This window comes from Malaclemys terrapin, chromosome 6 (genome assembly GCF_027887155.1).
Source record: "Malaclemys terrapin pileata isolate rMalTer1 chromosome 6, rMalTer1.hap1, whole genome shotgun sequence".
NCBI classification, from domain to species: Eukaryota; Metazoa; Chordata; order Testudines; family Emydidae; genus Malaclemys; species Malaclemys terrapin.
This window is the reverse complement of record NC_071510.1, coordinates 92,149,145-92,176,582: the sequence shown is the minus strand read 5'-3', so window position 1 is coordinate 92,176,582 and position 27,438 is coordinate 92,149,145. Positions and strand designations below refer to the sequence as shown.

Here is a 27,438-nt window from a genome sequence, read left to right as displayed (position 1 = left end):
TCTTACCTACCAATTCCCTGAGTCTGCCTTCTTGAAATCCATTGTCTTTATTGTGCTGTTCTCCTACCATTCCTTAGAATCATGGACTCTACCATTTCATGATCACTTTCACCCCAGCTGCCTTCCACTTTCAAATTCTCAACCAGTTCTTCCGTATTTGTCAAAATCAAAACTGGAACTGCCTCTCTTGTTGCTTTTTCCACTTCTGAAATAAAAAATGGTCTCCAATACATTCCAAGAACTTGTTGGATAATCTGTGCTTTGCTGTGTTATTTTCCCAACAGATGTCTGAGTAGTTGAAGTCCCCCATCACCACCAAGTCCTGTGCTTTGGATGATTTTGTTAGTTGTTTAAGAAAGGCCTCATCTGTCTCTTCTTCCTCGATAGGTGGTCTGTAGTAGACTTCTATCGTGACATCGCCCTTGTATTTTTTACACCTTTTATCCTTACCCAGAGACTTTCAACAATTCCATCTCCTATTTCCATCTCAACATCAGTCCAAGTCTATACTTTTTTAATATATAACGCAACACCTCCTCCCTTTCTTCCGTGTCTGTCCTTCCTGAGCAAGCTGTATCCTTCTATACCAATATTCCAGTCATGCGTATTATCCCACCAAGTTCTGTGATGCCAACTATGTCATAGTTATGTTTATTTACTAGCATTTTGAGTTCTTCCTGCTTAATGCCCATACTTCTCGCATTAGTATACAGACATCTAAGATACTGATTTGATTTCCCCCCTCCCCTGCAGTTCTGTCTTGTCTCTCCTTTATCCCTGCTATAACAGCCCATGCTCCCCCCACCAAATTCCGACCCTTCTCCCAGTTCTCCTTGTTTTTGACTTACCTGTGGGGTTTGGTCACCTGCCCCCTTTGAACCTAATTTAAAACCCTCCTCACTAGGTTAGCTTGTCTGTATCCAAATGTGCTCTTCCCCTTCCTCGATAGTTGGACCCCATCTCTGCTTAGCAGTCTGTCTTCCTGGAACAGCATCCCGTGGTCAAGGAAGCTGGTGACACCATCTTTGCAGCCAGGCATTCACCTGCAGGCCCTTACTCTTGACCGGAAGGATCGACGAGAACATCACTTGTGCTCCTATCTCCTTCTCCCTTACTCTCAGAGCCCTGTAGTCACTTCTGATCTGCTGAGGGTCATACCTCGCAGTATCATTAGTTCCCACATGGATGAGTATCATGGGGTAGTAGTCAGAAGGCCAGATGATCCTTGTCAATCCCTCCATAACATCTCAGATATGGGCCCCTGGCAGGCAGCATACCTCCCAGGATGCCATGTCAGGGCAGCAGATTGATGCCTTCGCCCTCCTCAAAAGAGGGACAAGTCATGGACAGGTCACGGGTCACACATTTTTGTTTACTGTTCGTGACCTGCTCGTGACTTTTACTAAAAATACTTGTGACTATAACGTAAACTTAATCATGTCTATTGCTTTTCCCATCCACTAAGCCAGGAACCCTATCTGCAAAGCATAATAGAGAGGCCAATAGCAACTAAGAAGAGAGTATTTAGGGAGAAAGCAGTGTTTTAGACAAGTTGCACAAGTTTCTTATATATGGTATTAATAAAAATCGGTGCATTAGATATTAGATTTTAGAACTTTTTGCATATAACAGCACAAAAGATCCTAAGAGACAAGGTTTCATGCACAAAAATATAAAAATAAATGTGTTTGTTGTTACAGGTACAAAAATGTTGAGTGAAATGTTTTTTAATTTTTTAAAACACTGTTACTTTAATTTTTTAAATTATATTAATTTTGATCCGTTTTCACCAAACTTGCTTATAGCGTAACTGCACAGTGCCTAAAATGAGAAGCCAAACTAACTTGAAGTGTACTCAGAGATTTTGTTCACTAAAATTTCTCAGTAGATAGCAAATATGAGCAACAAATGAACAAAGGTAAACCATGGTAAAGAAGAATATGCTGTAGGAATAATAATCTAAAGGACGCAATGAAATAGTTATATGTGAAGCTGGCAAAGGCAACCATCAAATAAAAATCAATTCGATGTGGGAGCATGTGGGGTGAGGAGGTGGGAGGGGAGCGGGACAAGAGAAAGTGTTCAGAAGATTAGTTTCAAAATCTTGTGGTGTTTCAATACATAATGGTAATAAAGGTTTATTCCAGATGAGCTGTCAGTATAAATTGGGAGCATTTGTAGGTAAGGTTCCTGAGGATTGCTCTGAAATTTTGTTAGAATGGAGAAAATATTGATAGTACAGTGTGCTGAATAACACAAGCTCCAAACTTAATGTAGAGAGAGAATATTGCAACAAAGATACTGATTTTTTAAAAATCCTTTCTAATCCTAATTCCGACTGAATACTTTAACAGTTAGTTACAGTATGCAGTAATATCCACTGAAACCCTTTTATGATTTTCAGTAGTTTCTATGATTGGAAATAGACTCCCCTGCTGAAGAAATCGGCCCTGGAGCTACGGTATCGACAGAGCATACGTTCTACTTTTCAAGCTAGTGAAAATCTTTTAGGATTGTGTTTTCATTTCTAGCTATCCCAAGAATAAGTGCTAGTAACTTTGAGATGTTAGACATATATTGTTCAATAAAAGAAAAACTGTCATCTGTAACCTATCATTTAAATAAGCTTCTGTACCAAATGACTGGAGGATAGCTAATGTGTGCCAGTTTTTAAAAAGGGGTCCAGAGGTGATCCCGGCAATTACAGTAAGCCTGACTTCAAAACTGGGCAAACTGGTTGAAACTGTTGTAAAGAACAAAGTTGTCAGATACATAAGTGAACATAATCTATAGGGAAAGAGTCAACATGGTTTTTGTAAAGGGAAATCATGCCTCACCAATTTACTAGAATTCTTTGAGGGGGTCAATAAGCATGTGAACAAGGGGGATCCAGTGGATATAGTGTACTTAGATTTTCAGAAAGTCTTTGACAAGGTCCCTCACCAAAGGCTCGTAAGCAAAGTAAGCTATCATGGGATAAGAGGAAAGGTTCTCTCATGGATTGGTAACTGGTTAAAGTTAAAAGATAGGAAACAAAGTCTAGGAATAAATGGTCAATTTTCAGAATGAAGAGAGGTAAATAGTGGTGTTCCCCAGGGGTCTGTACTGGGCCCAGTCCTATTCACCCTATTCATTAATAATCTGGTAAAAAGTGAGGTGGCAAAATTTGCAGATGATACAAAACTACTCAAGATATTTAAGTCCCAGGCAGACTTGTAGCTCTTTGCAAAGGAATTCTCAAAACTGGGTGACTGGGCAACAAAATGGCAGATGAAATTCAATGTTGCTAAATGCAAAGTAATGCACATTGGAAAACATAATCTGAACTATACATATAAAATGATGGGATCTAAATTAGCTGTGACCACTCAAGGAAGAGATCTGGGAGTCATTGTGGATAGTTCTCTGAAAACATCCACTCCATGTGCTGCGGCAGTCAAAAAAGTGAAAAGAATGTTGGGAATCATTAAGAAAGGGCTAGATAAGAAAGAAAATATCATATTGCCTCTTTATAAATCCTTGGTACCCCGACATCTTGAATACTACGTGCAGATGTGGTCACCGCATCTCAAAAAAGATATATTTGACTTAGAAAAAAGGGCAACAAAAATTATTAGGGGTATGAAACGGCTGCCGTCTAAGGAGAGATTAATAGGACTGGGGATTTTCGGCTTGGAAAAGAGATAACTAAGGGGGGATATGATAGAGGTCTATAAAATCATGACTGATGTGGAGAAAGTAAATAAGGAAGTGTTATTTACTCCTTTTCCTAACACAAGATCTAGGGGCCACCAAATGAAATTAATAGGCAGCAGGTTTAAAACAAACAAAAGAAAGTATTTTTTCACACAACGCACAGTCAACCTATGGAACTCCTTGCCAGAGGATGTTGTGAGGGCCAAGACTGTAACGGGGTTCAAAAAAGAACTAGATACATTCATGGAGGATAGGTGCATCAATGGCTATTAACCAGGATGGGCAGGGATGATGTCCCTAGTCTGTTTGCCAGAAGCTGGGAATGGGCGACAGGGATGGATCACTTGATGATTACCTGTTCATTCCCTCTGGGGCTCCTGGCATTGGCCACTGTTGGAAGACAGGATACTGGGATAGATGGACCCAGCATGGTCATTCTTATGTTCTAATATCATGAGCAGTTGGGACCTGAACTGAGCTCCTAAGGTCTTAGGTGAAAAATGGTAAAGCTAAGGCTGCAGATATGTAAATTACTAATGTGATCAGACTTTAATACTGAGAGCGGCTAGACTGTCTGGTTGGTAAGCTAGTACTATGGTAGACCCATCTTAAATACATTACGGACATGCATTCTTAAACTCGCATTGTTCACCTGTTTTTAGATGGCTATTTAGATATGCTGGACCTGAGTCAGAAAGCATTACAATATCTTGCCCTTTCCAGACATAGTTGTCTTAGACATACCTTTTTTATAGGGTGGCATATAAAGAAGTGCCACTGATTGTCACTTTTGTCTAGTGCTTTTCCTCACTAAGTTCTTACACTCCTAAGAAGGATACAGCAGAAGAGGCTGTGTGGGTTATAGCGAATCACAAACTAAATATGAGTCAACGGTGTAATACTATTGCAAAAAAAAAAAAAATCATTCTGAGCTGTATTAGCAATAGTGTTGTAAGCAAGACATTACAAGTAATTATTCACTTCACCTCAGCTGGAGTATCGTGTCCCGGTATTCGGGAAAGATGTGGACAAATGGGAGAAAGTCTAGAGGAGAGCAACAAAAAAGATTAAAGCTCTAGAAAACATGACATATGAGAAAAGACTTAAAACATTGGGTTTGTTTAGTCTGGAGAAGAGAAGGCTGAGGGGGGACCTGATAGCAGTCTTCAACGATGTAAAAGGTTGTTATTAAGAGGAAGGTGATAAATTGTTCTCCTTATGCACTGAGGACAGTACAGAAAGTAATGGGCTTAAATCGCAGCAAGGGAGATTTAGGTTAGATGTTAGGGGAAACTTCCTAACTGTAAGGATAGTGAAGCACTGGAACAAATTACCTAGGGAGGTTGTGGAATCTCTGTCATGGAGGTTTTTAAGAACAAGTTAGACAAACTGTCAGGGATGGTCTAGATAATACTTAGCCCTTCCTCAGTGTGAGGAACTGGGCTAGATGAGCTATCAAGGTCCCTTCCAGTCCTACATTTCTATGATTCGATTTCCATAGTTTAAGTTGTAACACGCTTTCTATTGTAAACTCAATTTGTTTGTGCATACATGCACACACCCTTCATAACTTAGACAGAAATGAACCAGTCCTCCAAAACGTTGAGTGGTCTCCTGTCAGAAGAGAAGTATAAGGAAGGTTTGATGTAACAAGATCATTCATGAGTATTCAAAATTCATGACATTCTAAATTCAAAGATTTTTCACTTGAATATTTTTCTAATCTCTCTTTAAAATCCTATGTCAGTAGGATCTTGTACTGAAAGGAGGCATTTTTTCAAAAAAAATGTATAATTTATTAGAAACTTTCTTTTCTGGGAAGCCTCAGTGAAGTCTCCATGATTGATTATGAATTCTGAAGCTCTGGCACAAGAGCCAGAGGAGAGTTGGTGCAGCAAGATGCTGAGGGAGGAATAGTGGACCCTGTAGGCTGCCAGATGCAGAAATTATAATATCCGGGAGGTCAGATGCACATACTTGAATTTTTATAAGCCCTGCACAGACTCCACATCATATTAATAATTCACTAATATATACGTACATACATTCCATCTTTGAACCAATGATTTACAACATTGTGTCAGAGCATTTCATTAATCCAAAAAGATATCCTAAGGAAATTCTCACCATCCAAAAGTTGACATTGTCTGAAGTGGGTCTTGTGTCAACTTGGACACTTGGCTTGCGCCAGAAACCCCAATGTCATTTAGTGACGTCACAGAGACGGCAATATGGGCTTTGACATCCTTGGATGGGCAAAGGACTAATGTTTATGATGTGCAGTTCTGTCTGTTAATGGGAAGAATCCTTTCAATGAACCTTTGTAGTTCAAAAAAAAATGTTTTAAATAAGAACCAGGATATTCAGAGCTAAGGTTACATTTAACCAGATGAGTAAAATCAGCAGAAAGAAGATAGGGGTCGGCAGGAGTGGGGATTAGCTATATCTTCATCATCACTACAGAAAACATCCACTGTTGCTGGGGTGCTGATAAACGTGGCTGCTAGCATCCTGTGTTTTGCCCCTGGAGCAGCCCAGCTGTATGTGCAACAAGTGAAGTAGAAGCCACTTGCTCAGCCAGTTGTGGGTTAGGCAGTGGTATGGCATCTAGTTTCCATCCACCAGCAAGTGTGGCAAATGAGGAGGGGGTAGGGTGAAAAAAGAATAGATATGTGTGAGAGAGGACCTGAGCTGCAATGTTTCCACATGCTTGGCAGTGGAGAGTGAGAAAACTGTTACCGGGAACTTGCACAGCTATGTTTTAATGTGAAGTGTATGGTGCATTTGGAAATGCCCATATGAGTTTGTCCTTATGTGTTCCTCCATCATCCCCTCACTAATGCAAAAAGCCCAGTAAAACCAGGTATTTATCTGAAAGTTGATGGAAGTTTTTTTTCTAAACCTAAAGCACTGAAAAACTATACTAGTGCTCCTACGTTTGTTCAGCTGCACAGTTGTAAAAGCAGCTGGGATTTTATGTCTTGCATGAATTTTTCTGAGTGTACTATAGTGCTCTTAAATTGTAAGGATGAGAATATTTGTTTGAGTTTGGTAGTAGCTGGAATCTATGTGAGATTGGTGTTTTCAAACATTTCTCAGTCAATGTATTTACTCTGCTCTACCAGTCATGCAGTGATATGGTACATTGCCAATGGGTGAAATAGACTGTGCAACAGGAGGTCAGAATGGAGCATGGATTTTCTAACACAGCGTGTTAGATGAAATGATTTTGTGTACTTTGAAGTGGAAAATTCAATCAGAATTTTCCACACATTTTAGTTAAAGAAACATGATTATTGATTGATAAAAGTCAGACTGAGAAAATATAGAATGCAACATAGTAGGCATCAAATCTAACTAATATTATTCCTGGTCATAATAATTATTTTCTCCTGCATTTTCTTGAGAGGTCTTTTAAAAAACAAAAAGACAAAATGGCTATAAAGTGTCTAGAGTACACATCAGGATATACTGTATTCATGTTGGTGTCGAAATGCTACTTTTTTATGGGGCTATCCTTTAGAGTAGGAGAGACTTTCATATTTTATTAATATTGGTAGCCACTGTTCAAGTAACCAGCACTTAACTGTACTCATAAAGTAGTAGAGTTTGGATAGCATAGGCTGCTATCAACTGTGAACTTAGGATGGAGTATGAAGTTAGTTAGTAATGTAACTACTGGTCAATTGAGAAATGGTTTATAGATACAATTCTCAATTATTTTATTAATAACATTCAATTTCATTAAATATTTCAGTATTAATTTATTCCATGGGTATGAAATGGATACTTGCCCTCTAAAGTGTGCTTAGACTAGGTTTAAAATACCCATGTATCTAACATGGAATAAATTTTATTAAAAGAAAAGGCAGTTTTTAAAGTTTGCACACTTGTACTAAGTAAATGTTGTCCTGAGTCTTGGAATGGGAGTGTTTTGGCTTCCTACTGCCAAATACCAGGACTCGCTGAAACCAGAGGTTTGAATCCTACCAAGGTCAACCTTGTATCCTTCCAAGGTAGTGGTTGTACTTTGTTTCCTACATTTTTAGAGACTTCTAATTCCAGCAGTATTCTTCTTTTAAAGGGCAGAGCATATCTATGGCCCGCAGGGCCGCCCAGAGGATTCAGGGGACCTGGGGCAAAGCGGGGCAGCTGCGGCGCTTGTACTCACCCATCGGCGGTCTGGGTCTTCGGCGGCATTTCGGCGGCAGGGGGCCCTTCAGTTGCTCCGTGTCTTCGGCAGCACCGAAGGGCCCCCCGCCGCCGAAGACCCAGACAACCGCCAGGCCAGGGCTCGCAGGGCCCCTGCGGAGCCCGGGACCTGGGGCAAATTGCCCCACTTGCCTCTCCCCACCCCACCACCCCCCGGCGGCCCTGATGGCCGTAGCGTTTTTAAATTGCTGCTGCTGTCTGAACAGTTAAGAGCTTGTGGCACTCTTTAGCCAATGTTAGATTTCAATCTAAAGAAGTATTTGGTCTGGCTATAGAACATGACCTGCTCTTCTCTTCAACTTCTGTGCATTTGCTCCCATGACTTTAACTATGAAAAATCCATTTTTAGGGACATCTTTTAAGCAATACAATTCATAACAGGTAAATTCAGTGCTCCTTCTGTTGCTGAATCTTACAACAAACCTTGCCACTGGAGAGACGTGAGACAACATATAGTGTATCTACTGCTAGACCAGACCTTTTCTCCTTGCGCAAAGCATCATTCCAAAATACAGTATTCTCTTGCTCCATAGGGATTAGTATATTCAAACATTAAGAAACTTTGTAAACATATGGTAGGCAAAGTAAACCAAATCTAAATGCTACCTCTTTACGTAATGTGATTAGTCTATTATAAATTTTAATATTGCCACAGTATCTTGTTAATCTATGGTAGAACACTTATTGACTGTTTATATCAGTTCCATGTTGTATGTGAGAGAACCATTGATTTTTTTCATTCTATATTGTGTTTTTTATATATGTTGTCTTTAAAGTGTCTTTCCCCCATCCAGTTAATTTGCCTGTAAATTGATGATAAATGTCAAGGTTTAAGCAGACTTCTGGGTATTCCCCTCAAAGCACATTTCAATACCCCTGGAGTTGATCCACCAATAAATGTCTGCCCTAAAAAAGGCTGTCAGCAGTCACTATAGCAAAATAACTGTGGGGAGGTTTGTTTAAAAAACAAAAATGAATTGTATTTTCAAGTGCCTGACATCAACCTAGATAACCCAAGTGGCTTCTTCAAGTTAAATCTGAGTTTAAGTGTCTCTTTCCTTTAATTTATATGCACCCTACTGAAATCTGTAGTAGACACCTATTGACGTATATTGAAGTTGATTCACTATTTGCATTGTTTTCTTAGCATTAGGCGAGAGGAGAAAGTTGAAACATAACGTAATATCTTTTATAAATTCGAGGGCCCAGTTTAGATGTATAAATGCCCTGGTACCAGGGCTGGACTTACTATGAGGCGAACTGAGGCGGCTGCCTCAGGTGCCAGACTGTGGGGCAGTGCCACTAGGACCCAGAGTGTAGAAAATTTTGTCTGCTGCTGTTGCATATGTATTCTCTCTACTCTAGATGCACAGAGATGGTGGAGTGCTGTGCTGGCGGAAGGAGGGCACAAGAGACATAACAGGCAGGCAGGAGAAAAGGTGAGAGGGAATAACAGAAAGCAGCAGGCACTGCAGGGAGAGAGAGGAGGAGCTAGCCTCTCTAGCACCCCCAGGAGCCTGGACTGATTAACACCAGCTTCTCAGGGAGCTTCCTGTTTCCTGCTGCTTCCCTGAACCCACTTGAGGAGAACAGGCAGACAACTGAAGTAGTAGAAGCCAGTTAGGCCCTTAAGACGCTGATATCTTCCCTCACTCAGGCCCTGCTACCAGCCTGCTTATTTGTCCCCTTCAATTGAATGTTGAGAGCCACTATAGCTGGCACAGAACAGCAGCTATGAGTGAAAGAAGAAAACGCCCCTCTGGGGCAGCATTCAGAAAAAGAAAGCAAAGGAAGCTTTTCTATCTAAGCAGGAAGGAGCTCTCCTGAGATACATAGACACAAATGTTCAAGGTGAGCCTTCCAGCCCCAGCGAGGATGTGAGTGGTGAGGAGATGCCTGATCTTCCAGTTAGAGTGCAGGTGACCTGGAAGCTACTGCAGCATCCATATCTTCATCTCAAATGGATGTAACCATGCACATTCCTGAAGAAAAGTGTAGATCAGAGAAGAGTGTGGTGGAGGTGCAAGAAACAGCTGCTACTGAGTTTAGTTCCTTAAATCTAGATGATCCAGGACTGTGGCTCCATTTGAGCAGTAGCCTGAGGGACTTCCTCGTACTGCATGGGCCACAGCAAGTGAAAAACTTCATGTTCCCCAAAGACAATGAAAATAGAAGTTTCCATCCAACACATTGCTGGCGTGAAATTCCCAATGGTGACAAAGAGGAGAGGCCATGGCTTATGTACTCAAAAACCGAGAATGCTGCATACTGTTTTTGTTGCAAACTCTTCCAGTCTAATGTTCCAGCCCCATTGGGTTCTACAGGAACAAAGGACTAGAAAAATCTGGCTAGAAATCTGGCATGCCATGAGAAGGCAGTAAATCACCAGAGAGCATTCTATAGGTGGAAAGAGCTTGAGATGAGACTAAAGGTTAAAGGCCACCATAGATGATCAGCATCAAGAGAAGATTGCATCAGAGTCTCTTTACTGGCAAAATGTTTTGAAAAGGCTCATTGCCATTGTGAGAATGCTTGCTACCCAAAACCTAGCACTGTGTGGCACTTCAGATCAGTTGTATGTGCCAAACAATGGAAATTTCCTTAAAATTGTGGAGCTGATGGCTGAGTTTGATGCTCTACTCCAGGACCATCTAAGAATAGTCACCACCCAAGAAATGTACCACACCACTACCTTGGAAAAACAATTCAAGATGAGATCATAAAGTAACTGGCAACAAAAGTCAAACAGAAGATTGTGGCAAATCTGAAGTCAGAAAGATATTACTCTGTTATTCTGGACTGCACACCTGACATCAGCCATACGGAACAAATGACTTTAATGTTGCGTTTTGTAACAACAACAAAACCTAGTGAAAATGTCCTTCAATGGTGACTGTCAGAGAGCATTTTCTAGAGTTTATTGACATTGATACTACAGGAGCTGGTATGACAAATGTGCTTCTTAAAAAGCTGGAAGATACAGGAATTACGATAGCTGACATAAGAGGTCAGGCTACAATAATGTTGCCAATGTGAGAGGAAAGAACAGAGGAGTGCAGACACGGATCCGAGAGTTAAACCCTCGAGCTTTTTTTGTCCCATGCAGCTCTCATTCATTGAACTTGGTGGTCAGTGATGCAGCATCAGCTTCTAGTGAGGCCGCTGAATTTTTTAATGTAATTCAAAGCATCTACGTATTTTTCTCTGCATCAATTCATCGATGGCAAATTTTGAAGCAACATCTGGGAACATCCTCTCTGACACCGAAACCACTGAGTGCCACACGATGGGAAAGTCGAGTGGAGTCGATAAAACACCAAATTGGGAAGATAGATGATGCCATAGTTGCCATTATGGAGGATAATGCTATGACAGGAACTGTTTGTGGGAGAACAGTGGCAGAGTTGAATCACCAGAAACATACATACATAACTTCAAATTTCTGTGTGGCTTAGTGTTGTGGCATGACATAGTGTTTGAAATAAATATTGTAAGCAAGAGACTCCAAGGTGTTGACCTTGATATATCTGGAGCAATGGAACAACTGGACAAAGCAAAGTCATACCTACAGTCTTACCGGTCAGATGAGGTATTTCAAAACGTTCTGAAGAGTGCACAGAAGTTGGCAAAGGAACTTCACACTGAAGCTATTTTCCCACCCATTCAAGAATACAAGAGTCACCGAAGAAGACGACATTTTGATTATGAGGCATGGGATAATCCCATAAGAGACCCCAAACAAAAATTCAAAGTTGAATTCTTTAACCAGGTGCTAGATAGCTAGATTGTGCAATAGTTGAAGAACATTTAATGCAGCTCACGGAACACAGCAGTATGTTTGGGATGTTGTATGATATTCCAAAACTCCTCACTATAGCTGAAGAAGACTTACACCAGCAATGCAGGGCTCTAGAGACCGTGTTAATACATGATGACATGCGCAATATTGATGCGAGTGATTTAGGTGATGAACTGAAAGCCCTTTCAAGATACGTTTCAGCAGAATCAACTCCACAGGCTTTTCTGGAATATATGTGCACAAAGATGATGACCACCTTCTTTCCAAATGCTTTTGTTGCTCTGCGCATACTTCTAACGCTTCCTGTAATGGTTGCCAGTGGAGAACACAGCTTCTCCAAGCTGAAGTTAATAAAAACACATCTGTGCTCCACAATGACACAGGAGAGACTGATCGGCCCAGACTGTGGACCTTCAGGAAGCAGTTAAAATCTTTGCAACCAAGAAGGCATGGAAAGCACCACTTTGGCATTTTTATCTGTTTTGAATAATCAGTGTTTACTATGCAGACAAGAAAAGTTACATTTGCTGTTCAGGTGTTTGAAAGTTAAGTGTTACTTAAATTTTTTTAACAAAGCATTTTAAGTTGTTAGTTTTCCTTTATTGGGGTAGGTAGTAGAGCAGTACCATGAGAGGAGTAGAACAGGAAGAAAGCAGAATTGAAACCTTTCAAAGTTTTGGCCCAATCGAGGAGACATGGGGGTGTCATTTGAGCCAAAATGTTGTAGACCGACCCTGCCTGGCACCCTTTTTCAGGAGGAGTCACCATGGAAAATTGTTGGTGCCACCTATAGGTAAAAAGGAGAAACAGTAAATGTAAGGTTACTAATTTTTATATGTAAGCCATGGAAGGGGTTGGTATTTAAGTGGCAGAATAATTATGAAATGAAACTGCTTGTAACCAGGTGACTTTTGGTGTACTCTGTGTGTGTGCACACATTAAACAATGTCACCAACTAATCTAATACGCTGCAAGAAGCTGGAGACCTTCAGATCTAAGGCAGCAAATTGTAGATGGTATATAGCAGTGTTGTTCTTTCTCATGTTATTTCTTCATGTTTTTTAAAAATAGTGCATAATTGATATTTAGTTGAACGATTTCTTTTATGGAGCTTTTTATGGACAGCTGAAAAGTCTCTAAGGTCAGGCTTCTGAATATTTGAAAACCTTGCAACTATTGTTGAAAGATGAAGCTGATTTACTGTGGTTCTAAAAGGTACCCAGTATCCACAACGTTCGCGCTCTCTTTAGCAGCTTATGAACATTGTGGCTTTTATTGATTCCTGAGAATGGGACTCAGCAACAAGCAATAAAAGTCGATGGCACCTTTTCCCCTCCATATAGGGGTGCGTAGATCGATATTTGAATTTACTGTAATTTACTGCTAATAGGTAGAAGAACTGAAAGAATTGCAGTGTCTTGTGGGTCACAGCTGTGGTGTATATCCTTTTTATTTAAACTCTGTTGTAGGTCAAAGTCTTTCCCCTACTAAATGGAAACATAGTTAGTAGTAGAGTTGATACGCCTTACTTATCAATGGGCTTTATAAGACTGGGCACCTACAGTCTGCTGTGTGAATTAAAATTGCGCTGGCTGACCTACATTTCATAAGACCTGAAGGACTGCGACATGTACTGAATTTCTGAATATTTTGTGAGTTATAAACCCAAAAAGCTTCTGTGCTTTTGAAGACAAGTTACTAAAAATAAAATGCTCACTGTATTGACAGTTCACTGATTAATGATTAGCTTAATTAAAACATGTACGCACAGTCCTTATTGTATCTTCAATGTAATTTAGCAGAGGCTTCTATGTATCTCCTAAACCTGAGATCCAACTTAATATATTTGTAGGTTTGCAGACAAGTCTCAAGGCAGAAAGGACATTACATAGTTGGGACAAGAGTCTCTTGTTTGTGAAGTGGCATAAAGCAACCTTAATGCCATCTTAAATAGAAAACAAAGATATATAGTGAGGTCTTCTATCTCTATACCTAGACCACCCCTGACAAACATCTGTCAGGGTTGGTCTAAGTATATTTAATCCTGCTTTAGCACAGAGGGATGGACTAGATGATCTCTCAAGATGCCGTCTGCCCTATATTTCTACTCTACTTCTTGGTTATCCTTGACTGCTGGGATGGTTTTTCGGGCCATAGGCACCCATTGTGAAGTAGAGCTTTTATGTTGGAGATTTATCCAGTAGTATGGGCTCAGGACCATGTAGACACGAAGTTTGGTTTGAAGCCACCTGCATCCCTGAGTCCTGCACTGTGAACAGCTCATCTGAACTGGAACACCCAGCCCACGAAAACCTTGCCCTTGATTTTACACTTTATCAAATCATTTCTTAAACAACAATTTTTAGTGCCTGGGAATCATAAGCTAACTTTATGGCATTTTTAATACAACAGATTCGAACCCACAGTTCCGAAGTTAAAGATTAGCATGTTTCCAGTATGCCTTGTTCAGCTTTTTTCCTCACTATATACTTAAAGCTGTATAATGCAGTCAAACTTCATCTCTTCAGTTTGTGAAATAACAGCTTTTCAGATGCATAGGAACAAAATGCCCCTTTTCCTGGGTCTTAGAATAAGGGCATGTCTACATTAGGGATATTTTCACTGTGTTGTATTTATACCAGTGTAAAAGGATTGAACTGCAGAAATTTACCTGGAGTAAGACAGTATATACTAACACATTAATTAAGGAATTTTTTATCCTGATGCAAAAATCCCTAATTTAGAAAAGCCACAAGTGATGTGAGACATGTCTAAGAGCTATAAACAATGAGCCTTTCATGTACTTAGTGATAGGAGGAGTGCAAAACATAAATTGGATGCTGACTTGCAGCAAAGTATTCTGTATTGGAGGTACTCAAGCCTGTAATAAATGTGAGAGAACTGACCTGGCATTTTGATGTCAATGCTATGGTATATAGGGAAAATGTGACGATACAGACATTGTCTAAAAAGGAAGTTTGTTTTTATTTTTTCATTTATTTTTGGTTAGCTGCTTATTGGTATTGCCATGCTTTTTTATTTTAAAATCATGCTTAAAAAGTGATATTTGCACTGCTTTGCTTCAAATGAGATCTGTGTGTGTAAAAATAACTTGGGTGTGAAATTTACTTGTAAAAGCTGCCAACATCTTTTAGTACATCTTTACCCTCTACTAGTTATCCCTAGTGATTTATCTGACATGGAACTTCTCCAGTAATTACGAGGCAGTACAGCAGGGGTGCCCAAAGCACGGCCCAAGGACCAAATGCAACTGTACCTGCATACAATGCTGATCATCTGCAATTTTGATACTGATAATGACAAACTCAGGGGGAAAAATCTGTTCATCTACCAAGAAAGATACAAGTATAAGGGATTGATTTGGTATACTTGTTAAGAGTGTGTTAAATTAGAAGCAGTTCCTGGATTTTTGACAAGATATAAATGCGACCTTTGCTCACAAAATGTGAACAGCTTTGCATTAGTCACTATCCATTACAGACTGACTGTTCATAGTTCACCTGCTGTAGAATAAGAAGCAAAACTGTCATTGTGATGCATTTCAAATTAGATACAGAACACAATACAATTGTAATTTTTGAATAATTCTTTGTACAAATAGGAGTGTGTGGGGATCCAAGCTCAAAATGCTTTTAAAAAATTAAGTGGATGTTTGTGGTCTCCAGCATTTTGAACTTACTGGAATTATTTAGTTTATGTAAAACAATTTTGTGTGTGTGTGTGTAACACTTGTATATTACATATATAAGGTTATGTTAAGATATTATTTAAGTTGAAAATTTTAAAAAGTTGCAGAAACTCCAGAACTAGCAAATATTAGAATAAAGTTAATTACATTATGTTCACAGGTCCCCTGCCTCATTTACTGTACAGGATGGATGGTGCTCAGAAATGAAGCAGTTATTTGATATTTTTGTGGCCTTTGCCTTATTCACTGTACACCATCTAAAGTCTGCAAATAATGTAAAAGTACTCATTTCTTCATGGTCCTTTTTAGGGTGACTGAGTGAACCATTTTTATCCATTTATTTGTTTTTGTTTTTTTTACACATTCATATGCATTATCTGGTCAGAGGGTGCACATGCATTTTATGCACTATGTAGAATCTTATTTTTCCGATTCTTTTTTAAAAGAAAAAATTCTAACATCACATCTTTTAGCTAGTTTGGTTTGCCAATGTAAATTAACTATACATCTATTAGATGTGTAAAAACAGTATGCTAGGTGAGATAAAATAGGAGATACACAATTATTCTAAACCAGAGTGATTAAAAACATCCATCTAACAGGCCTCCACAACCCACTAACACAGGCACATCTTCTGTTGTGTTGTCTTTGAAATCAAAGTATCTGCCTGGAGAACATCTAGTACTGTGTATCTCATAGGTCAGATGAGTACCCCTTCATTTAAATGCAGGCTATATTTCCATCTGAACAAGATTACAAAAACTTTACAAATATAGTTTTGAGAAAATAACTGGAATGGCAGAAATAGAGGGAGGTGAATGAGGGGTACCAAAGTGTAACAAGATATATGGGGGCGGGGGAATCGGACAGCAGAAAATGGATATTACATAATTTATCTGATATTACCTGGCCCACTTCTAGGCATATATCATGCATCTTTTAAATGGACAGAACTTGGGCATTGTAGGTGTCTTCTATCCAAAATACCAATAGAAAATATATTAGCTATAGTAACTTCTCACTAATTCTCATTTAGCTAATATACAGTCACAATAATTCTCGCCAAATGGCAGTTTCACCCTACTTCTTAGCAAAAGTTTTGTGTTTAAAAAAAAAAAAAAGTGCATTACGGTGCTTTGTATTAAGACTTCATAAAATGATGTACTCTAGAACATTGTATGAGCATATTAGTAGTGGTATAACCGGTCAAGCTATCCTTGTCAAAATAAATGAACAATGTCCATGTTCTGATGCAAGATCCTTGATATTTGTGATGGATTCCTTGGAGCCGGAGCCTGACCCTGTCAGGTGCTGAATATCCTCAACTATTTTTGCACACGTGGGCATTACGGAAGATTAGCATATTGCAGAACTGGGCCCTTGCTAATTTTAATTCTTTTAAAAATCCCCAGTGGATCTGGCTGTTCGGTTATTCTGTTGTTTGAAATGTGATCTGAGAATATTTCTGTCACAGATGCTATTGAACATTCCCAAAGATAAACCTAAAGAAAATCAGTGTTTGAAATAACAGTAGGAAGCAGAACATGAAAGAAGATTTATACAAAATCTGTATAATCCTTTATTATATTCAAAACACATCTGTGCTGTCTGTGTACAGTATTGTTGAGATTGAAGGATTGTGGTACTTAATTTTAAAAAATGGATATTTCCAACTGTATTCTTTTGATTTCAAATGTAACACAATCTTTTTTCATTTTACAGAAGGAGCTGAGTCTTCCAAGAAGAGGAAGTTTGTAAGTAGCTAAAGTTCCTTCCATTGTGCTCACTGCACAGTATGTGGTTTGACAGTTCTTCAATATGTCTATTCGTTTTTCAGTGGGAGATGGAATGAAGGTTAAGTGTGGCAGTTGATTGGCCTTATGATACACACACAGAAAATTGAGATTGTAAATGAATACCCATGGGTCGATATGTTGTGTTCTGAAGATTTATACTGGTGTGGTTTAGTGGCCTGTTATGAAAGAGGCTATTGTGAAAGACTTTGAAGGTTTATGCTGCGGTTATTAATAAAATAAGTGTTCCTTACGTAACATTTTAATTCAGATTGTTGTTGTTTTTGTTGTAACCAGGCAAATATTTGGTTTTCTCATGAACAGTGCAACCTAAATTGACTTAACCTGATATTGCTGATGTAGAGAAAATAGAAATAAAAAATTGAACAATTTGGGTAAATGTATGTAATTGTGTGTATGTAGTGTTTTAACCAGAGGAAGTACAGATTGTGCACATCCTAGCATGTATTATTATTGGGCTAGTGCATTAATGAAAAGGTATTCAAATATGCTGTTACTTTATGGCTACTTGCACTTTGCAGATTTATGTACCTGGACTTTATCTCTCATACATTTTGAATTATTATGTTTTAAAAGTTGTGGTTTTATTTGCATTTCTTTTGTATCTCTTTCTCTAGAATGTGGAGAATTACATACTCTACAACGCACAACTGGTCTGTTATAATTTAATAGTACTTGACTACTTTACTAACAGCTGTTCCATATAGAGGCAACCTAGAACGGTTGTATTTAAGACTTATTTCATAATCTCATGACTCTGAGCAAAATCTAGCAAAGGAGATAGCTGAGAAGAACACTAATATATAGAATCTTTTTATCCTGGAGGTCCCAAGTTTTATATACACATACAGCACCATCAAAATGCCGCTACTGCTGGCATACGAGTGATTGCACTGATCTATAACATGCTGCTTAATAATGTAGGTAGGGGAAACACTGGCCAAGAACAAATACATTTCTGGAAAACATTTGTTTACCTCAGAAGATGGACTGAATCTAAGCTTAGAACCAGTGAATCCAGATAGTCTAGATATTTCAAAACCCATAGGTTGCTAAGACATTCCTTCTGGCTATGTGTGTTTTGTGCCTATTGAAGAGCTTGCATGAGCAAGCCAGAGCATGCAAAGTGCTATCTAAATAAGTGTGAAGTCACTAACTAGATCTAAACAAGCTGCAGCTGTCAAGCGGCCAACAGTCTGGCTCTATTCTCTTCTTGAACTATTACATGAAAATAGACTCTAAGTGCTGAACGTTTTACTTCCTTTGGCATTATAAAATGCCTTGCATGTGGTTTTAAGTTGCTATTCTAACCGATCACATGCTGAATATTTAACAGTTCTGTTTGTTTTGCTCACAAAACAATCTGGCCCCTTATGAGATTTTCAGAAATGGACTCCGGGATCTGGAGTGATAGTGTTTCATTTTTTCTGCTTAGTGCGTTTACGTGGATCAAGGGGTTCGAAGTTCAAGATACTGGTTACATTGATACCCTTGCCGGAACTTGGTATTCTTAGCTTCTGTTTAGCTCATGTTGGCCTATAGAAACCAGTAAGTGCTTCAGACTTTAGAGAGCTCTATTTGATTTCTCAATATCAAATGAGACAACATTATTGACATCTGTATACCCAATGCCAGGCTACCTTTTGGGGTCTTGTTGTTTTGAGAACATCACTGAGGTGATGCTCTGTGGCCTTGCCCAAAAGTGTTGTAAGTACTTAATAACTCTCCTGTTTTGTTGAGTGCTTTGAAGGTAATCTGATTAATCCTCACAACATTGCTGTGGAGGAGGGGATACATCAGTATTCTTATACTCGGCCCAAAGATGTAGCAATAGTGCATTTGCACAAGGCCACACAATGAGTAGTGATTTTATTGCTGGGTGGCTTTAAGGGAAAGGGTGGGCTGGTTCCTCCTTCTCCCCCAGCAGACTTTGTGTAAGAGGGAGATGTCTCCTTTTCCCCTCCAAAGATCCAGCAAGAAGGGGGTGAGGGTGGGGAGAGGAGTTAGTGAGTGGATGGCAACGGTACTTCCCCAAATGGTAACAGTAAAGGAGTCCTGGGGTTTTGTAGGAGGTGCAGTAGTTTATGGGGCTAGGAAAAGATGTTCCAGTGAGGCATGGGAATTTCCCCACTGACTGAATTTCATCCACTCCCTCTCTGAGAGCAAAAAGCATGTTGAACCTCAAACCAGGCTCACTATGATTGGATTTAAGGCTTGATTCTAATATTTTGTCCATCTTTATTCATCTGGCTGTCATCACAGGTTCCCAACTGTAGCATATCTGTTGCATCACAAATGCCAATATAGAGGGTTGAAATGGGGAAATTGCATTTTATAAAGAGCTGAAGTACAATTGTGAAGCACCATGGAGACTGACTGAAATCCTGCAGTTCCTTCCTTAGGGACTTCTTAGCTCTGTTGGTAGGTACCCTTTGCCAGGACTAATGAGAGAGTCTCATGCTGACAGTTTCCCAATCACACAAGGAAATGGATTGAGTATTTTTTAAAAGAAAACCTAATTCCAGTTGTCATTATTTGTATAGCCCATAGATACTAGGTGCCTGAGAAATGCCAATAGGCAGAGTAATTTTAAAAATATTTCTAAAGAATAAGGCTTGTCTGGTTACCTCTTCTTCCCAAGGGTTTCCTAAAAGAATTTACATAACTGCTAAAACTAGGTGCGTGGATAATCTATAGTTATAATAATTATTATCAGGGGGTAGCCGTGTTAGTCTGTATCTACAAAAACAACAAGGAGTCTGGTGGCACCTTAAAGACTAACAGATTTATTTGGGCATAAGCTTTCGTGGATAAAAACCTCACTTCTTCGGATGCATAGAGTGAAAGTTACAGATGCAGGTATTATATACTGACACATGGAGAGAAGGGAGTTACTTTGCAAGTGGAGAACCAGTGTTGACAGAGCCAATTCAGTCAGGGTGGATGTAGTCCACTCCCAATAATAGATGAGGAGGTGTCAATTCCAGGAGAGGAAAAGCTGCTTCTGTAATGAGCCAGCCACTCCCAGTCCCTATTCAAACCCAGATTAATGGTGTTAAATTGGCAAATGAATTTTAGTTCTGCTGTTTCTCTTTGAAGTCTGTTTCTGAAGTTTTTTGGTTCAATGATAGTGACTTTTAAATCTGTAATAGAATGACCAGGGAGATTGAAGTGTTCACTTACTGGCTTTTGTATGTTACCATTCCTGATGTCCGATTTGTGTCCATTTATTCTTTTGCGGAGGGACTGTCCGGTTTGGCCAATATACATGGCAGAGGGGCATTGCTGGCACATGATGGCATATATAACTTTAGCAGATGTGCAGGTGAATAAGCCCTTGATGGTGTGGTTGGGTCCTCTGATGGTGTCGCCAGAGTAGATATGGGGACAGAGTAGGCAACGAGGTTTGCTACAGGGATTGGTTCCTGGGTTGGTGTTTCTGTGGTGTGTGTTTAGTTGCACCAGCTGGCTACACCTCCTCATCTATTATTGGGAGTGGACTACATTCACCCTGATTGAATTGGCCCTGTCAACACTGGTTCTCCACTTGTGAAGTAACTCCCTTCTCTCCATGTGTCAGTATATAATACCTGCATCTGTAACTTTCACTCTATGCATCCGAAGAAGTGAGGTTTTTACCCACGAAAGCTTATGCCCAAATAAATCTGTTAGTCTTTAGGGTGCCACCAGACTCCTTGTTGTTTCCATAGTAATTAGGGTTTATTTTTTTGTTGTTTTTTTGTTTTCTGCTATTTAGCTACCCCATGAGTACTGTACTTTTATAAACTTGTGTTAAAATGACACCACCTTGTGAAATTACTTATAACTGGCATTTTGTATTACTACTTCCCATATGTGTACTTGACACACCTATATAATTCCTGTCATCATTAGTGATTGGTTATGATCATATTGAGGGCAAAGCTCAAATTGCTGTGGAGATGCAGAGGAATGCAGTGCCCCCATATTAAAATAACAACTGTATGTTGAGAGAATTGTGGTGGCAATGTGTAAGTTTAATTGGCCAAGAGAAGAAAATACACTTCCAAGTGTGTTCTCATAAATCTGTAGCTCGGAAGGGCATGTGCAGGGGAATGATAGCAAGAGTTGTCACAGTCATTTAAAGCTCTGTTAGGAGCTCTGGGTTCCCAGCTGCCAGTGTAAGCACCATTTTAAAATATAATGCCAATAGGTTATGCTGCTTCTTTTCTGCAAAGCTAATGTAATATCAGATTTTAACATGGTATTAAATACAGGTTCTCTGTAAAGAATGTTAAAGGAAGCAGGGACTGGAACCTGGTGCTCCCTTGCCCAGGTGAATGTCTTAAACACCAGGCTATTGGTTATTCGGGGAAGGGAGGAGAAGGGGACTCTCAGTCTTCCTGTTGAAGCTGTTCCACTGTGTATAAAATATTTGAATAGCCATTGGGTGAGAGAGACTGTAACTCAGTGGTTAGGACACTCACCTGGGATTGGAGGAGACAGCTTCAAATCACTGGTCTGAGCTATTTTCTTTCTTCAGCATTACCTCTCATTTTACTTATGGTGTTTGACACTGAATGTTTTAAAAGTAAAATCTAATTTTTCCTCAAGTTTTGGAAAAAAAAGTTCCAGAGCAGGCGCATTAATTGCTTTTCACTTACATAGTTTTATGGCACTATGATTTGAGATGTAAATTTTGACTTTTTCATGATGCTGAGATTAGTTCAATACAAGTCTAATCAAGAAATGTCCCCTTGTTAGCATAATCATATCCAGCTATTAAAGTTGTTAGTCTGAATTCTGCAGGTTATTTTTAATATAAATATTATTTTTGCCTTCCTAAACTCTGAATTATGTCCAGATCTACAGCACTTGATCAATAGCACTACTTGAGCTGCAGGATCAGGAGCTACCCCACACTGAGACTTAACATATGAAATATAAGTAAAATTTCTTCAACACTTAGTTGTGAGGAATCAGAAATTTCTGAAAGGTCTGCACAACTTCACATATGCTTACTTTTCAGTATCATGGAGCAACGAAGGCACAGAATGCTGAAGAAGGGCCCTTGATGGGGGGGACAGGAAGGGAAGCACGTACCCAGTCATACCACAGGGTTAGGAAATGGAGGAACTTGGAAAATGAAAGATAATGTGCTGCTTAAGTCACTTTGTTAGCTTTATCAAGCGGGAAAAAAAATCCATAATTTACAAACTAGTTGTAGGTTGTAAAAGGAGGTGGGAGGATTTGGACTAGGCTGAAGAGAGCTTCGGTTCTGATTCCTTGTGCCTTAAGCTGGGGTGAAGACATGGCCTATGCAGGTCCTATGCCTTGAAGTGCTAGGATGCAATATTTTGTGTTTTCTGGTTGTGTTTCCCTTAAACTCATGCATTTTCTTTTGCTTATTGCTACAGTCTGGGCCATGCACTCAGGGCTGTTTTCATGGGTATGCAGAGAAAAGTTTAAGATAATTACAGTGGTAAATATAAATTGACCTACTGACTCCAGGCATGGGTTGTGAGGTGGCATGTGGAGAGCAATGTGGAAAGGCAGAAGTCTGGGAGGGAGGCATTATAAGTGGGGAGCACTAGAATGGACATAGGGACTAATGGGAATAGGGGTTTGCATGGCATGGAGCTGTGCTATGTGGTATTAGAATGGAGGGACAAGAGGATGTGGTACATGGCAGGTGGGTCAGGAGGCAGAGCATAGAAGGGTTGGGTGAAGGAGGCGCAGAGGGCTTGGAGGACATTGTGGGTTTGGAGTACAGGGGACTGAAGAAGACATGGAAAGGTTTAGAGAACAAGGGGGTTGGCATGGCGAGGGGCAGAGACATTTTTCAACTTTAAACATTTTAAAAATTGAAAAGTGCTTAACAGTTTTATATTTAGTCAATGTGGTTAAAAGCCTTTCCCTCCATCCACCCCCCCAGTATTCACTACTCATTCTTCCCACACAGGTATAATTTACTTTCCCCTTCCCCGAAGGCACTTATAGACTTACAGAAGTGGAGCTCTCTGTTGGTGGGTCTCCTGAGATATGTCAGAGCAGAGCTCCCCCTCCTCTTTCTAGGACTGATCCATTGACCCAATTTAAACTGTTGGCAGTCATTAAAACAAATTCCCAAACAAAATACCATTTTTAAAAGTTAAGGTTTAAAGTATCAAACTAGTGCTCCAGAGCAATATCACATTCTTTATTAATACTCCACACATTCAAAAAACCCCAAACTCGGATGTAATAATGTCTGGAACACGGAATATGAGCAGTTAGAGGGATCCAGCCTCTTCCCCAGTCCAGGGTTCTTTATTAGCAAATTTATATAAAAGTTCTCTACTGAAGCAGAAAAAAATAAAAGACTAGAAACGTTCCAACTTGCTACAGAGGTATAGTCTTTATATGTTACTGTGAGTATTCCCATTGACTTCAATGAGCACTGTCATCCCATTTCAGGAAGTACTTAAGCTCATGCCTACATTTGCTTCAGTGCCAGGGATAATGTTAATTTTGCTTCTGGTGGGGAGTGTTAAATTACAAGTTATTGCTAAAGTATGATGTGTTTTGCATATAAAAACATACAGATACTCTTACACATGAAAATCTCTCTAAGAAGCCAGATCATATGTTGGATGCAGTGCAGAACAGTATATTAAAATACATACTTCTTCATTCGGAATGTATCCAACTAAGTAAGTAGTTGGAGAGACGGCTCTCTATCTAGATGCTCATTTTAGTCAGCTGTATATTAGTATTGCTGTATTACTAGTGACATTGTTAAAAAGAGATGTATTCATCCTCCTTGATCTTCCTCATCCACAAAGTGGAAAATACCATGTGATAAAATTAGAGATTCATAGGAAAATAATGCAGGCACTTCATAATAAGGGGAAACAAATTCATTTATCACGAATATGATCTTTCCTCAATTTTATGAATGAGCATTCCCGGTATAAAAAACTTCCTTAATGAAAGGGAGGTTTGTTGGAGGCAGAGGTAAATTTGAGTTTAAATTGAGAGACGTTAAGGTCTAGATATGCATACTTCAGTGGAATGTGTTTTCTTCTCTTTTCTTTGGGGACATTACTTTTTCCTCTTAAAGTACCATATGTTACAATGGTTAGGGACTTCAGTGGCACAGTATCTGTTGAAATACTCCACACATTTCTAAATTTAGCATCTTACTTTGAGTACCCTCCACAGTACGAGAAAGCTAGAAAAAACCTGCCAATTGGGGGGAGGGGTAGCTCAGTGGTTTGAGCATTGGTCTGCTAAACCCAGGGTTGTGAGTTCAATCCTTGAGGGGGCCACTTAGGGATCTGGGGCAAAATCAGTACTTGGTCCTGCTAGTAAAGGCAGGGGGCTGGACTCGATGACCTTTCAAGGTCCCTTACAGTTCTAGGAGATGGGATATCTCCATTAAAAAAAAAAAAAAAAAAAAAAAATTAAGTCTGAAATACATATAAAAATATTAGTTTATATGAACAAAAGTGACGGAACAAAATATGAAAAACCAGGAAGGTTAGAACCTTTTTAAAAAAAATTACTGATGTTAAAAATGAATTTTGGCTACAGTAATCAACTATTGCATTTATATGCCAAGAAAATAACTATAAAACCCAAAGTTTGTATATTTTACCTGAATTAGCATTTAAAGTGGCATGTTGTGTAAAGGAAGAGCTATGTGATCTATTATCCATACAGCAAAAAATTCCTTTAAGGATTTCAGACTTTGGGAAGCCATCAATTACATTTATATATTCACAGAATAACAAGAGTCCCTGCTCCCCCCTCAACACTGATTTAAAAACTGAGGATTCTTCTTTGTTTCTGTAGGTAAACAACACTACAGTGAATATTCTGTTACGGATTTCTTGGCTTCTGAATTTGATAGATGCCTTTGTAACTAAAAATTGTTGTATGATTTGTAACTTTTACCTTTTTTGTTTTTTTAACCTATCAGAGAGGCTTACTTTGTTAAAAATGTGCATGTTTATTTGTTGTTAAATCCAGTCTTCTGAGAAAAATCAGCTGTGAACATTTAAAATAGAATTTCTTTTGTTCAGTTGCTACAGAAATTTAATCTGCTTTCCCACCTGGAAAATTCAGCCACTGCAGGTTTTTCACATAGTGATCACAAATCTTATTATACATTATAAGAAGAGCAGCTAATATCATCAGATAAGTTGCAAGACAGAAGAGACTAACTATCTACAATGTAACAGAAAGAAGCACAAGTTAAAGCTGATCTTTGCTTAAGGGCTTATTCTAACAAGGTTTCAAAAAATTGATAACTGTTGGTAATTGGGCTCTATTGATGACTAAGTATGGATGACAATAAGTATCAGGGAAGTAGCACACAGAAGCCTGCTACAACCAACATATCAGTACAGTATATGGGAAGTGGAGTCAATGTTACTGGACAAAACAATGAGACTTGATTTCAGCATTTATACATATGGGTGATGTGGGGTAGAAAGCGGTGATATATTTTAAGTTGAATGCCGAGTAATTTTATTCCAAAAATGTATGGTTTAGAGAAACAAGAAATGGTAGGCCAAACCTCACTTGTCTCTCTCTTAATGCCAGTCAGGGATGTCACTTACTGCTTTAGTTACATGGTGTTCTTTCCAAGTAGTAGGGCATGCCACAACTAAAAGCATGCAAAACAATCACAATGATTAACTGACTTTTATTATTAAAGTAAAAAAGAAAAAAAAAACTGGACACAAGCAATAAACCATGGTTACTTCAGTTAAAATCTGTTCTGTATGTCATCCTGTTGAGGGCTTTCAACAGAGATTATACCTTTGAGAGTGGATATACTCTGTTAGGGACCCTCATCTTTAGGCAAACTAAAACTTAGTACATTTTTTCCATAGTGAGTCATGCATCCTGCTGCAGTATCTCATAGATAACCAAAACAGATATATATGCAAAAGAATTTCGTTTGATGAATCCTGTTTGGTTTATCATTGATAACAATGTATAAGTCTGATGAAACCAAAGGGTGTTTTAACTCAGTTACTTAAAAGAAGCAATTCAAGGAGCAGTCTTGAGACAGGCAAATAATGAATATTAAGAATCTTAAATTCAAAATAAATTCAGTGGCCAAAAATTGTATGAACACAGAGTTAAGGTTGCTTGGTGGTATGTTGTCCTTTTGCATAATCAGAGAGGGAATATGTATTAAAGTAGGGCTGTCAATTAATCGCAGTTAACTCATGCAATTAACTAAAAAAAAATTAATTGCAATTAAAAACATTAATCTTGATTAATCGCACTGGTAAACAATAGAATACCAATTGAAATTTATTAAATATTTTGAATGTTTATCTACATTTATCTACATTTTCATATATATTGTAGTCTGTGCTGTAATTGAAGTCAAAGTGTATATTTTTATTACAAATATTTGCACTAAAATATCAGTATCAAGTTTCAATAAGGCTATTTCTAGAATTCTGTGTAAGGTTTTAACTAAAGGTTTTCCTTTGAAAAAAAGAGGGGTGAAAAGAAATCCATTTTTATGACTCAGTTTATAGCTGTGATAACACATCTGTAGGCAGCACTCCTCTTTGATCCTGAACAGAAAGCATCCCTACATTTCTCCAAACAATCAAGCCTTTCAAAAACATATATATCTTACAAAGTTTGTTTTCTTGAGATAGATTGTCTTGATAACCAGAGGTATGTCTCGTTCTTTGGGAATCAAATCTTGGGGCTGTTTGCCTTTTTGACTACGATTCCTAGGTTTACAATCTACCTTTTGTAGTACATTTACAACTTTGAATTAAAGGTGCCTGTCCAGTATTGTATACAAGTAAAATCACAGGAACTAAAATATTATGATTTCAAACATATTACAAAATAAAATAATATAGAATGTTAAGCAAAATTAAAGTTATAAAACTGCATTCCAGTGTCTGTGTAAATACCTGTTGAGGTAATAAACAATGTTTTATAGCTAAGGAGGTGTTATCTTCCTTGACACTGGGGGCCTGTCCCTGGTTGACAGAAAGCAAAGATCTTCCCAGAAATTACCAGAATTAGCTTGAATATTTAATGTAATTAAAGCAACTGAAACATAAGCATATATGCTATCCATTCTTCAAGTGTCATGTGTATTAAAATAATTGTATCTCTTAAATTCAATAAAGGCAAGTTTGTAATATATAATTTAGTATAATATTAGGTTAATAACCATTTTTGCACCAATACTGAGGTTT

The 27,438-nt window shown here is 38.7% G+C and overlaps 1 protein-coding gene across 3 annotated transcripts in view; it reads left to right on the top strand.

Moving 5' to 3' along the window:
* The window catches only part of MAST4 (microtubule associated serine/threonine kinase family member 4), a 414,954-nt gene that overhangs the window by 190,898 nt on the left and 196,618 nt on the right, over window positions 1-27,438 (top strand). For all 3 annotated transcript variants that reach the window (XM_054032193.1, XM_054032192.1, XM_054032196.1), the window contains one exon: window positions 17,139-17,170. In XM_054032193.1, the coding sequence (XP_053888168.1) occupies window positions 17,139-17,170 (32 nt within the window). The remainder of the gene's footprint in view (window positions 1-17,138; window positions 17,171-27,438) is intronic.